This window comes from Rhincodon typus, chromosome 6 (assembly GCF_021869965.1).
Source record: "Rhincodon typus isolate 14 chromosome 6, sRhiTyp1.1, whole genome shotgun sequence".
Classification (NCBI taxonomy): Eukaryota; Metazoa; Chordata; class Chondrichthyes; order Orectolobiformes; family Rhincodontidae; genus Rhincodon; species Rhincodon typus.
Window position 1 is genome coordinate 15,551,161 of NC_063337.1, and position 13,038 is coordinate 15,564,198.

A 13,038-nucleotide genomic window follows, 5' to 3' on the forward strand; every position below is an offset into this window, starting at 1 on the left:
TCCTTTCAATGATTATGATTGCAAAGTCAGGTATATTGATGTAGAGTTTTCCCTGCAAAGTAAACTACATTGCTTTCAGCACATGCTCCCAGTTCCATGCTTATATCTGCATTTTGAAATGGGAGAAAATGTAACCCTATATGTCTATATCATTCACAGCCAGTGCAAACTCATTTGCCATATTATGTGGCACATTCCATGAGTATAATTTTAAGATTGCGGCCAAGCAATCCTGAATTGGCGATAGGCTCAAATCACCAACGCAAATTTGGAAAATCCAGCTTTGAACATTTATGAATTAAAGCAACACATTTACAGTAGGTTTTGATGTAGAATGTCACAAACACTTGCAAAATGTTCATGTCAGTGAGAGAGGATTATCGGGAGAGGAATAAAGTCAGGAAACATGGGTATGAAATTGGGGCAGAAACAAAAGGGAAGTTTGCAAGGACCACTTCAAATTGGCTTTTTGAAGCTTAACTGCAGATTTATTAGATAAAAAAAATAGATTTGCTTCAGAAAGCTACTTTGCTGTTCAGTGTGTCAGCAGTTATGGGTCTGATCATATGCAATGTTTGATGCTGGAAGTTGTTATTCCTGGAAGGTGCTCCCTCAGGTTAAGGCATCGATCATTTAGAATGAAAAGGAGGAGAAATTTCTTCACTCAAAGAACTGTGAATCTTTGGAATTCTGTACCTCAGAGTTTTGTGGATGTGCCATCTTTGCATGCATTTAGGAGTGAGATGGGCCTTCTTTTGTCTCTCAGATAACAAAGCAAAATGGAGAACAAGCCAGAGGGTGGGATTGAAGCAGATTTGCTGTGATTGTGCTAAATAATGGAACTGACTCAAGGGCCTGTAAGTTATTTGTTGTATTACTGCTTTAAGAGTTGAGTATGTGGATGAACTACAGGCTGGGATCACACCACATGACCAGCAGCCAGAGGAACCCAAGTTGCAGAATGCTGGACTGATTTGCTCTCTAACTGTATGTTATCAGTCTGATTCAGATGCTAAACCTCAGAAATTTTCAAGTAAGCTCAACGTACAACCCTTACAAATCCAGAATGAATGGTAATTCTGCTGTGAAGTAAACTAGCATAAGAATACAAGAGTCCACTGATTTTTTTGTCATTTATATAAATGATTTGGATGTAAACATAGGAGGAATCGTTAGTAGGTTTGCAGATGACACCAAAATTGGAGGTGTAGTGGACAGCAAAGAAGGTTACCTCAGAGTACAACAGGATCTTGATCAGATGGGCAAATGCGCCGAGGAGTGCCAGATGGAGTTTAATTTAGATAAATGTGAGGTGCTGCATTTTGGAAAAGCAAATCAGGGCAGGACTTATACACTTAATGGCAAGTGTTGCTGAACAAAGAGAGCTTGGAGTGCAGGTTCATAGTTCCTTGAAAGTGAAGTCGCAGGTAGACAGGGTAGTGAAGAAGATGTTTGGTGTGCTTGCCTTGATTGGTCAGTGCGTTGAGTATAGGAGTTGGGAGGTCATGTTGTGGCTGAACAGGCCATTGAAAAGGCCACTTTGGAATACAGTGTTCAATTCTCGTCTCCCTGCTATAGGAAGGAAACTTGAATGGGTTCAGAAAAGACTTGCAAGGATGCTGCTAGGGTTGGAGAGTTTGAGCTGGAGGGAGAGGCTGAATAGGCTGGGGCTATTTTCCCAGAAGGCTGAAGGGCGACCTTATAGAAGTTTATCAAAATCATGAGGGGCATGGATAGGGTGAATAGCCAAGGTCTTTTCCCCAGGGTGGGGGATTCCAAAACTAGAGTGCATAGGTTTAAGGTGAAAGGGGAAAGATTTAAAAGGGACCTAAGGGGTAACTTTTTCATGCGGAGGGTGGTAAGTGTCTGGAATGAGCTGCCAGAGGAAGTGGTGGAGGCTGCTACAACTATAACATTTAAAAGGCATCTGGATGAAGAGGAAGAATATGAATAAGAAGGGTTTAGAGGGATATGGGCCAAATGCTGGCAAATGGGCGGCACAGTGGCTCAAAGGTTAGCACTGCTGCCTCACAGCACCAGGGTCCCAGGTTTGATTCCACTCTTGGGCAACTGTCTGTCTGGAGTTTGTACATTCTCCCCATGTCTGGGTTTCCTCTGGGTGCTCCAGTTTCCTCCCACAGTCCAAAGATGTGCACACTAGGCAGATTGATTGTGCTAAATTGCCCATAGTGTCCAGGAATGTGTAGGTTAGAGGGATGGGTCTGGATGGGATGCTCTGAAGGTCAGTGTGGACTTATTGGGCCAGAGGGCCTGTCCTCACACTGTAGGGATTCAATGTTAATGAAGAATATCTAGTCGAGTTGGACCAAAGGATCTGTTTTCATGCTGTACATCTCTGTGACTCTGTGAATACAACAATCTATCCTGCTCCTACTTCCTTTGCTTTCATGTTTTTAAATAATAATGTGTTCAAGAGTTCATTAATCTTGTCTGAATGTCAAATCTGCTGTTCTGTAGAAATTCAACAGGATGGTAAGAATGAGAAAGCAAGAGGCGTGAAAGAAAGAGGGTGGCTAAGAGGGAAATAAGTGCAGCAGAAAATCTACATGTGTTGAACAACCCATCTGGAAACAGAATTTCTTCTGGTCACAGCACCAGTGCACAGATTTGCAAGAAACTGTACATTATTAAAATTACAGTTAATTGTTTCCATATCTTGTGCATCAACACACTGAAGATCATGTAAAATAGAACAAAATCTACCCTTAATCTGGGAGCAGCGTCTCAGATGATTATCGAATTTACTGTGGAGAGAGTGCCGCTTTATTGCATCACAGCATCTAATAGCTCAAAAGGGATGAATATTTTACACCACAGGTAGTTTCCAACAAAGAATACAGGAATATAATTGAATAATGTTTAATAATGTAACTTACTGTATCCCAGAAGAACAGAAGGAATAAAGTGTTTTTTTCTCATTCTCTATGAAATGGGACCACAGGGTTTGAGTTTCAGAAAACTTTTTCTGAAGGAGGGTCCCAACCCCAAATGTCAGCTTTCCTGCTCCTCTGATGCTGCCTGGCCTGCTGTGTTCCTCCAGCTCCACACTGTGTTATCTTTGACTCCAGCATCAGCAGTTCTTACTATCTTGGCGTTGGTAAGCTGCCTTCTTGAACCCTCTGCAGTCCATTTGGTGTAGGTAGACCCACAATGCTCTTAGGGATGGAGTTCCGGGATTTTGACCCTGTGGCACTGAAGGAACAGTGATATATTTCCAAATCAGGATGGTGAGTGGCTTGGAGGGGAACTTACAGATGCTGGTGTTTCCATGATTCTGCTGTCCTTGTCCTTCAAGATGGTAGTGGACATAGGTTTAGAGTGCTTTCTCAGGAGTCTTGGTGAATTACTGCATCTTGTAGATAGTACGCATTGTTATTACTGACATTGGTAGTGGAGGAACTGAAGGGGAACAAAAGTAAGCCATTCAGCCCCTTGAGCCTGCCCTGCCCTTCAGCATAATTGAATATCTTACCATCGCCCCCCACAAATCTGTACACCATTGGTAATCAAAAATCTATCGATTTCTAACTTAAACATACTCAGAGACTGATCTTCCACAGTTCTCTGCAATAGATAATTTGAAAGGTGCACAACCTCTGAGTAATAACAATTTCTCCTCATCTCGAACTGATCTGGCAGCCCCTTATTTTTAAAGTGTGCCCCCTGTTCTACATTCCCTATCCTGTTTCAGTGAGAACGCCTCTCTTTCTCTTAAACCTGAGAGATTACAAGCCCAATTTACCCAGTCTGTCTTCATTGAACAGTCCCACCATCCCAGGAGCAAGTCTGCTGAACCTTGGTCCATCTATAACAATAATACCTTCCTTGGGAGGCCATAGCTGCATAGTATTGTTGCTAAGCTTGTAATCTGGAGATCTGGGAATTGTTCTGGGGAACACAGAAGATGGTGCAATTTGAATCCAGTAAAAATCTGGAAGTAAGAGTCTAATGATGACCATGAAACAATTGTTGATTGCAGCAAAGACACACCTGATTTACTAATGTCCTTTAGGGAAGGCAATAGCTGTCCATTCCTGGTCTGGCTCAGACCCAGCAATGAGGCTGACTCTCTCTCTATACACACAATCCTTGAATGAATAATAAGAAAAGTAAGGAGACAAAAACCACAGTATTCAAGGTGTGGCCTAACCAAATTCCTATATAGTGAAGCAAGACTTCATTATCCTTGTACTCAAATTCTCTTGCATTAAAGACTACAGTTCCATGAGATTGTATGTTAGCATTTAGTGACTTATTGACAAGGGCAGCTATATCCCTCTGTACATAAAACTTTCCAACTCCTTACCATTTTAAGAAATGCTCTGGACATTTTTTCCTCCTACCAAAGTGGGTAACCTCTCATTTTTTCCACATGGTATTCCACCTGCCGTTCACCATGCCTGTGAAAATTTTTCGAATGTTGCTTTACATCTTCATCATACTACTCATTCCCACTTTGTAATCTGCAAATTGGAAATATTAAATTTGGTCCCCACCTCCAAATCATTGATATTTATTATTAACAGCTGGAACCCAAGTACTGATCCTTGTGGTACACTAGTCACAGCCTGCCAACATGAGAATGGCCCATTTTCCTGCTCTCTAATTTCTGTCTGTTAGCCAATCATTAATCCATTCATCCAAAACAGAAACAAAGTAATAATTTAACTTATCTGTTATTCCTCTATTCCCCATTACAAATTCACCAGACTCTTTCTATAATCGAGTATGTGGTACAATATGTAAGGTGACTGAGCTTCAAAATTATTACTTTGGCTGTAACATTGGGGGTTATCCTGAGAGCATGTAGGCTGCTTTTCTTTTTCTTCTGACCATACACCATGTTGACAGAGCCAGGTAGGAGGTTACTGATAATTCAGTGCCTTTTGTCTTATGCATTTTAAGCTAATTAGGACATTTCTGCATGAAATGAAACTGTTCCCATTGCTGGAGATCTGAAATAAAAACATAAGGTGCTGGAGAAACTCAGCAGGTCTGGCAGCCTCCCTGGAGAGAGAGAAAGAGAGAGTTGGTGTTAATGTTCTGAGTTGAAAGGTTCTTCTCTGGAACTTTCTTTGCTATTTTTACAACAGAGGTGGGATTAGAAGTTGCGATGGAGTTAGGCGGGAGGGGGTGTGGGAGGAATTATCCAAAGGGAAATTTGTACCTGTGAGTTTTTGGAACTTGTATTCTTTGAGCTTAGATCTCACTTGAATACACAGTCATTGGACTCAATACATTAACCCTGTTTCTGTCTCCACAGATACTGTCAGATCTTCTGAGTTTCACTCGCATTTTCTATTTTTATTATAGTTCAGCATAATTTGAACATTTTCCCCTGACACTCTTCTTCAAAAGAGCACTGGACTCTGAGTCGTTCAGTACTTTTAAGGCAGATTCTTGACTAACCTGGGAGTCAAAGGGTATCATGAGTGGGCTGGAAAGCGGAGTTGAAACCATGTTTGGATCAGCCATGATCTTACTGAATAGTAGTGCAGGTTTGAGGGGCTAAATGTCCTGCTCCTCATTCATATACTTGCGTAATATTACTGACAGTCACTGGAGCAACAGTAACATAAATAACATACATTATTGTAGGATTTGATGCGCTCTTAATCCTGTTCTAGTCACTCGCCTCTTAAGACAAGATGGTAGTCATCCTTCACAGCCTCTGCCGTTCTTAAGCTGTGCACTCCAGAAATTGCAGAGAACTGAATTATTTATATGCTGCCTTCCTCTCCTTCTTTATGGGGAAGCACCTGGCTTGATAGCAACACATCTCCACAGTGAAATGCATTGAGAATCACAGCTCTACAGGGGGGCATCGTTACATCTGTGGCCCAGCGTTCATGGCCACATATGAGTGAGTCCAAAACTGCGCTTCCAATTTTACAATGATAAACTTTGGTGCGAAGAATTACGTGAAATAAATAAACCCAGCAGGATTTTCAGATTCCATTGTGCCAGACCTGAGCACACAGAATTGGCCAGCATTCTGGTTTCCAAAACGCATTCCCAGAGTCAGTCACTTTGTTTGATTTAGAATAAGGATGAAGAGTAAAGTAAAGATAAGCCCAGGGAAGCGTCTAGAAACAATTACTGAATAGGTTGAGAGTCACACGGAAAATTATGGTTAAATCAGAGAAGACAGCCTGGATTTGTTCAGGGAAAACTGTGTACAACGAACTAGCTGGATTTTACTTGAAGAGGTATTGGGAAGGTTAAGGAGGGTCGATGAGAGAAATGCAGTTGATGTTGGTGTATACAGACTTTCAGAAGGTATTTGATACAGCTGTACGTGACAGACTTGTTAGGAATGATATAGTTCATGGAACAGAAGGGACAGCAATCATAGAACCCCTACAGTGTGGAAGCAGGCCATTCAGCCCATCAAGTCCACACTGACCCTCCAAAGAGCATCCCACCCAAACCAACCCTCTTATCCTATCCCTGCATTTCTCATGGCTAACCCACCTAAGCCTGCACATCCCTGGACACTATGGGTAATTTCTCATAGCCAACCTAACCAACTCGTACATCTTTGGACTTTGGGAGGAAACCAGAGCGCCTGGCGAACACCCACCCAGGCACAGGGAGACACGCAAACTCCACACCGATGGTCACCCGAGGCTGAAATTGAACCTGGGTCCCTGGCTTTGTGAGGCAGCAGTGCTAATCACTGAGCCAGTATGCCACCTAATAGCAATGTGGTTACAAAATTGGCCATGGGACAGAAAGCAGAGAATAATGGTTAATGGGTACTTTTCAAAATGGAGGAAGGTTTGTCATGGAATTCCCCAGGGACTGGTATTGAGACTGTTACTTTTCCTGGTCGATGTTTTAGATCTTGGTGCGCAGAGACAATTGCATTGTTTGTGATGACAGAACACTTGGGAGCATTGTAAAATGAGAGGAAGACAGAGTAGAGCTGCAAAAAGACAAGGACAAGTTAGTGGAATGGGTGGGTAGATAGTTAAGTTCAAGTGGAGAAGTGTACATTTAGGGCCAAACAACATGGAGAGGCAGGATAAACCAGAGGGTAGTAGTACTACACAGAGAGACCTGTATATATGTGCATAACCATTAATTGTGACAAGACAGGTAGAGAGAGCTGTCAATAAAGCAAACAGGTTTTATAAGTAGGGACATACTGTACAGAGCAGAGAGATTATGCTGAATTTGCATTAGACACCAGTTAGACTTCAGCTGTAAATTTTTAAGCATCATGTTTCAGGAGAAAGTGCACGAGAGGTTTACACAAGTGGTTCCAGGGAAACGAAACTCAAGTTATGAGGATAGATAGTAGAAGTTGGAACTGTTTCCCTTGGAGAGGATAAAACTACGGGGGACCTGGTAGAAGTTTTCAAATCTTGAGTGGTCTATATGGGGGAGAAACCTTTCCTACTTTTATAAGATAATTAAGAACCAGCTGGTAAGGATTCAGAATGTTTTGCAAAGGAAGCAAATATGTAATGAGGAAAAAAATAACTTATTAAGAACTTATTAGTGGTTAGGGTCTGAAATGCAAAGTCTGGAATTGTGATCAATGGCAGTTTCATTGAGGCATTCACGAGTGGTATTAAATGATTACTTAAATGGAAACAATGTGTACAGTTATAATTAAAAGGTACAGAATTGGCACTGGGTCAAAATGCTCAGAAAGCTGGTGAAGTCACAATGGGCTGAATGGCCTTCTTCAACATCGTAACAGTTCTGTGATTCTGAGAAGTTGTTAGGTTGTTGACTCAGTAGATCATTGGTACTAGAGGGTGAGATCAGGGAGGTTGGGACAAGTAGCCCAAAAGATACCCCCAGAATGTTCAATCCTGGATCGAAGGCATGATTTGAATAGGACAGCATGCTGGCTAAGTGGTTAGCACTGCTGCCTCACAGCACCAGGGGCACAGGTTCGATTCTACCCTTGGGCGATTGTCTATATGGAGTTGCAGGTTCTCTCCATGTCTGTGTGGGTTTCTGCTGGGTGCTCTGGTTTCCTCCCACAGTCCAAAGATGTGCACGTTAGGTGGATTGGCCATAATGTCAGGGGTGTACAGGCTAAATGGGAGTGGCATGAGAAATACAGAGTTACAGGGACATGGTAGGGGGTTTTGGATCTGGGTGGTATGCCCTTCAGAAGTTTGGTGTGGACTTGATGGGATTCTATGACTCCTGAATTAGACTCAGAGACACTAGATAATTCTGACTTCCTTACCTGGATTGTACCCAGGAAATATCAGACAGGAGGAAACCTAGTCTAACTACTGGACTACCACCAGCTGTACCCCTGAACAACAAAATCCCTTGATCCATCCTTGCCCAAGCTGACTAACCTGCCTAGACCCCAATTCAACCTCTCATCTCCCCTCCCCATCTGGCCTGACTTGTCTGCCACCCTGACGCAATCCATCCATTTCACTTACCTACCACATCACCAACCTGCCACCCTATACAGCTTGACTCACACTCTTCAACCACCTGCTCACCTCATTCATTTACCCACCTCCTCTACCAACCACCTCAACCCCTGCTGTACTGCCCACCCTCAACCCTGCTGCACAAATAACCTACTGACCTAGCCCCTTACTCACTTAAGTCATCCATTTTATGCCCTGATACTTCTAACTTACACAAATATTTGCTCTCCATCGCTTTTTCAAAGAAGCTTTGGGCCATTAAGCTTTTTGTTGGAATATAGTTACTGCTGTAAAAGAAAAATGCAGCTTCTGCACGGATCCTTTGTGCTGCACAACATCAGTTATGAAGAATCCTCTATCAGGAGGTCTGTCAGAAAAATCAGAAGATCAAGATCGAAAATAGGATTTCTGATGGAAGATTTGGTCCATTACTTCTCCCCGTATTGATTTCTTTATTCTTGCATGGGATGTGGGCATCACTGGCTAGGTCATCATTTGTTGCCTATCCCAGATTGCCCTGGACATGATGGTGATGAGCATCTTGATTCTCTTTTATTCATGTAGAAGGGGTACACTGTCAATGTCACTAGGAAGGGAGAACCAGGATTTAATCCTGGGAGAGTGAAAAAACTGAGCTAGCTCTGTAACAATGAAATCTACACTGTGCAATCCTTTAAATATCTGAAACATTTCAAGTAGATCATCCTTGAATCTTCTTCCACTAGATATTTATTACATCTTGCTATTGTCCATTGATATCATGACATAATCCCAAAACAGTGGATAGTGGGGATTAAATTAAATTCTTTAATCCGGAATTGAAAGCCAGTCTCACCCACAGGGAACCTGGATACTATCAGCAGCAATTGTTGAAAAAACCCACCTGGATCATTAATGTCCTTCAGGGAAGGAAATCTGTTTATTTCTCTATTGTCTCTAAGATCTTGTAACTAAAGAAGCTGGACCTAGGTACCTTTGCACCTAAATTGGCATTGTAAGCGGCAATGTATAAACTTTTCGCATTACTCACTGAGTATATGTGACAGTAAAGGCTATTTCTAATTCTGCCATCCCCACCTGGTCTGGCCTACATGTGACTCCAGACTCTCAGCAATTGGTTGAATGGCTAACTGCCTTCTGATATGGTCTGGCAATTCACTCAGTTTATGGACAAATAGAGATAGGTGATAAGTTCTGGCCTAGCCAGTGATGCCCATATTCCTATGACAGAATAGAAAAACAGTTACAATTTGTGTATCCACAATGTGTAGGTGATGTAATGCACTACACATTAGGGGGGTTTCACTGCTACATGAAATCAGGATTGTACCCCAGAGCATTTCTCTGGTGACACAGCCTTCTGTAGAAAAAAAAGCATTCAGATTCATATTTTACCTACTGTTGTATTTTAGTGATTCATTTATAGTGAGAACTTGTAGCTGTTCATTGAAAAATATATGACAGAATTAAATATTCATCAATGAAGGATTTTGTTGAGATGATAAGCTTGTGCTAAAAGATAGCAGTGCTCACTGAACATTTCATTTTATGAGTGGGGGTTTAAGATACTAACATCTTTGAATCTCAAGTAAATCTCATTTATGGTGTGAACACATTGCAAAGAGATAAATCTCTGAGCGTAGTTACTCTGAACTGAACAGTGTTGGTTCCATTTAGATCCACATTGGAAAGACTTTTGTTTCTTCCTGAGGTTTTGATGAGTTGGATTTTCCAACCCTCTGGAAGTACGTTGGGAGGCAATGGCACAGAGTGTACTACAGTAGGGGAGAGATGAAGGAGGTGTCTTCCTGATTCAATGCCATTTTACCAACATCACAGAGGATGGAGGATGGCCTTTCCTACCAGAGGCTAACTGAGCCACTTAACTGGCAAATCGATGACCTCTTTAAGCAGCCAGTGCCTTTTTCCAATGGCGTGTCAACCCTCTGTTATGTTGTGTCTCCCCCAACTCCCCTTAAGGAGCCTCCATGCATTACGGGATGTAAGGAATTGGCCAGGAAGAAGTTGGCGGCCCACTTTGCCAACAGGGACCAGGAGATCCTGGCGAACAGGATGGTGGGAAGGAGAACTATCCTGTTCCCTCAGGACTGCCAGATGAGATCTTGCACCAGATGCTGCCAGCCTGGTGAGAGAGAGTCACCAACGTCAGTGTGGTGTCCACATTCTGGAGGAACACACACCAAGGCCACAAGAAGATTAATGACTTCTTGTGCTCCACTAGGCTAAGTGCTGCTAGCTCACTGCTACTTTACAGTCTGTCACTACACACACATATCCCAGCAAGATTCATAGTGTGTGCCATTCTACTGCTGAATGCAGCATCTTCCCTTAATGGCTATCACTCAGTCCATCCCCACAGACTTCTAACCTCTCTGTCTCTCTTTCTCTCTCTCTCTCACTCACCCATGGCCTTCCTTGCTTTCCCACTACCTCAGATCTTCCAGCCAATTTCACCTCAGTCAGTCTCTCCTTTTGCGTGCAGACAAAGCAGGCTCACAATAGGTCACGGAGGACAAAAGCAGGCACTGAGTTCACTAACAGTCATCTGCTCTACCTCCATTCAAAGAACTCATGGCAGAGGCTGGAGACTGTTCAGATCAGGATGCTCAGATCTCCATGTCCAGGTGTCCATATAAGATTCATTGTACTTCACAGCTCTCCCATTACCACCACTGTAAGTGTATTTTTAACAAGCTTAATCTCCATCTCCTATTGTGTAGCTAGTTTCCTCTCTCTTGTCTTTTGCAGAGAGAGCACCAGCAGCCCCCACAGATCCTGTAGAGAGGCCAGTTCCCTAAGGCTGCCCACCCCTCTTCCCTCTAAGCAAGAAGCACCAGATTCCAAGATTCCCCAGAGGAGGCATTGGCAAGACTTACTCCTGCACCTTCTTGCATCTCGATAGCCGCTTAATCTAGATTAGACTCAGGAGCACATCACTGGCACATCTCTGCAGCTGGCCGAGAGAGAGAAGCCACAGGTCGCTGGCACTCAGGGGGCTGCTGGAGACCAAGGCGAACCTGTGGTGCTGGCCATTAATAGGTTTGTCTAAATGCACTGACAATCACAGGAGTAACAGCAGCAGGAGCTACGTCATTACCTGGATTGACGGCTTGAAGAGCAGTGCTGGCTCTGCCCCCATGGATGGTGGCTGCCTTGGAAAGTCAGGTCAAGCAATATGGTCAGTGGCTCCTGTAATTGCCCTGTGGCCAATCCCCTGGACTGAGGGCAGAGGATGGCTTTGACTGACTGTGACGACAGCCCCAGACAGGCTATAGCTCACCCCTTTCTCTCAACTAAAGACTTTCAGACATGGCCATTCAATTAAATAAGATGCAGAGTGTAGGCCATGTCAGTTGTTGTTGGGTTCTGCGGGTGTGACATTGAAGTAGTATGGTACTGTCCAGCAACATGTTCATCTTATTGATTGTTCAGTATTGGCAACTGTGACATCCTACCTGAAAGGCAGAGATACTGTGAGCCTGCAGTTTCTAAACAAAGCAGCAATGGGCTTAAAGGTTAGCTAATAATAAAATGTTAATGCATGCAAACAAAGTGCTTGCCACTTCCTGGTGATTCTCATCTAGCCACTGAAACTTCAAGGGGAAAACCAGACTTCTTTCCTTGACATCAAGAATCTCTTTATTTATGTTCTCACCACATTGTCCCAAGTTTCTCACCATTGGCCACACTACTCACGGGCTGGAAAGATTCTGCCCATAAGATTTTATGTTTTTTTAACACACGGCTGAACCCCAATTCAATTAAAATGTAGTTGACTAGTTCAGCAGAAACAATAATGATCCAATTTCAAGGTTTTTGTCCCTGAAACAAAGAGTGATTTTATTATTTGCTGATCTCAAGAAAAACAATTAGAGTCATAGAGTTATAAAGCACGGAAATGGACCCTTCGGTCTAACCCGTCCATGCTGACCAGATATCCTCAACTAATCTAATCCCATTTGCAATAAAAATTTAACATCAAACACACACGCACACAAATACAAAGCTAAAAAGGTACAGGATCCAGTATGAAGGGGAGGTACAATAATGTACAACTTAAAGTCCTTAGGCTGTCCTTTAAAGTGCAAGATTTTAACCTGAGCCTGTAATGGTTTTTATCTGCAGCAGTTCTCCTTTCAGTGTTTGATGTTCTCGTATCAGATATTTTCAATCAGCTCCGTCACTGGACTCTTTTCACACACTGAAGCTGAGAGGGAGCTTTCTGCACTTTGTTCTGATCACAAATTCATCTCCAGCTCTACCACAGGCAACTACTTGAAATATATAGTTTATTTGTGTTCTTCTGTTATTTGTCTCGAAACAGGATAATTGCAGATGAGTTTTTTTAATCTCCAAATGTAAACTTTTCATAAAGGTATAAATCAAGCAGGAGATTCTGGTCTGGTTGACTGCTTTCAGACTCTTTGAATAAAGATATAAATCTCAGCTCAAACTTGTTGATGTTTATGAGAGATAGTAGGAACTGCAGATGCTGGAGAATCTGAGATAACAAGGTATAGAGCTGGATGAACACAGCAGGCCAAGCAGCATCAGAGGAGCAGGAAGGCTGACGTTTCGGGCC

The 13,038-nt window shown here is 42.7% G+C and overlaps 1 protein-coding gene across 1 annotated transcript in view; it reads left to right on the top strand.

Annotated features, from left to right (window-relative positions):
- Positions 1–13,038, top strand: part of oca2 (oculocutaneous albinism II) — a 403,227-nt gene that overhangs the window by 228,417 nt on the left and 161,772 nt on the right. The window contains exons 15-17 of the mRNA XM_048598233.1: positions 3,861–3,884; positions 5,890–5,942; positions 6,975–6,986. Of these exons, the coding sequence (XP_048454190.1) occupies positions 3,861–3,884; positions 5,890–5,942; positions 6,975–6,986 (89 nt within the window). The remainder of the gene's footprint in view (positions 1–3,860; positions 3,885–5,889; positions 5,943–6,974; positions 6,987–13,038) is intronic.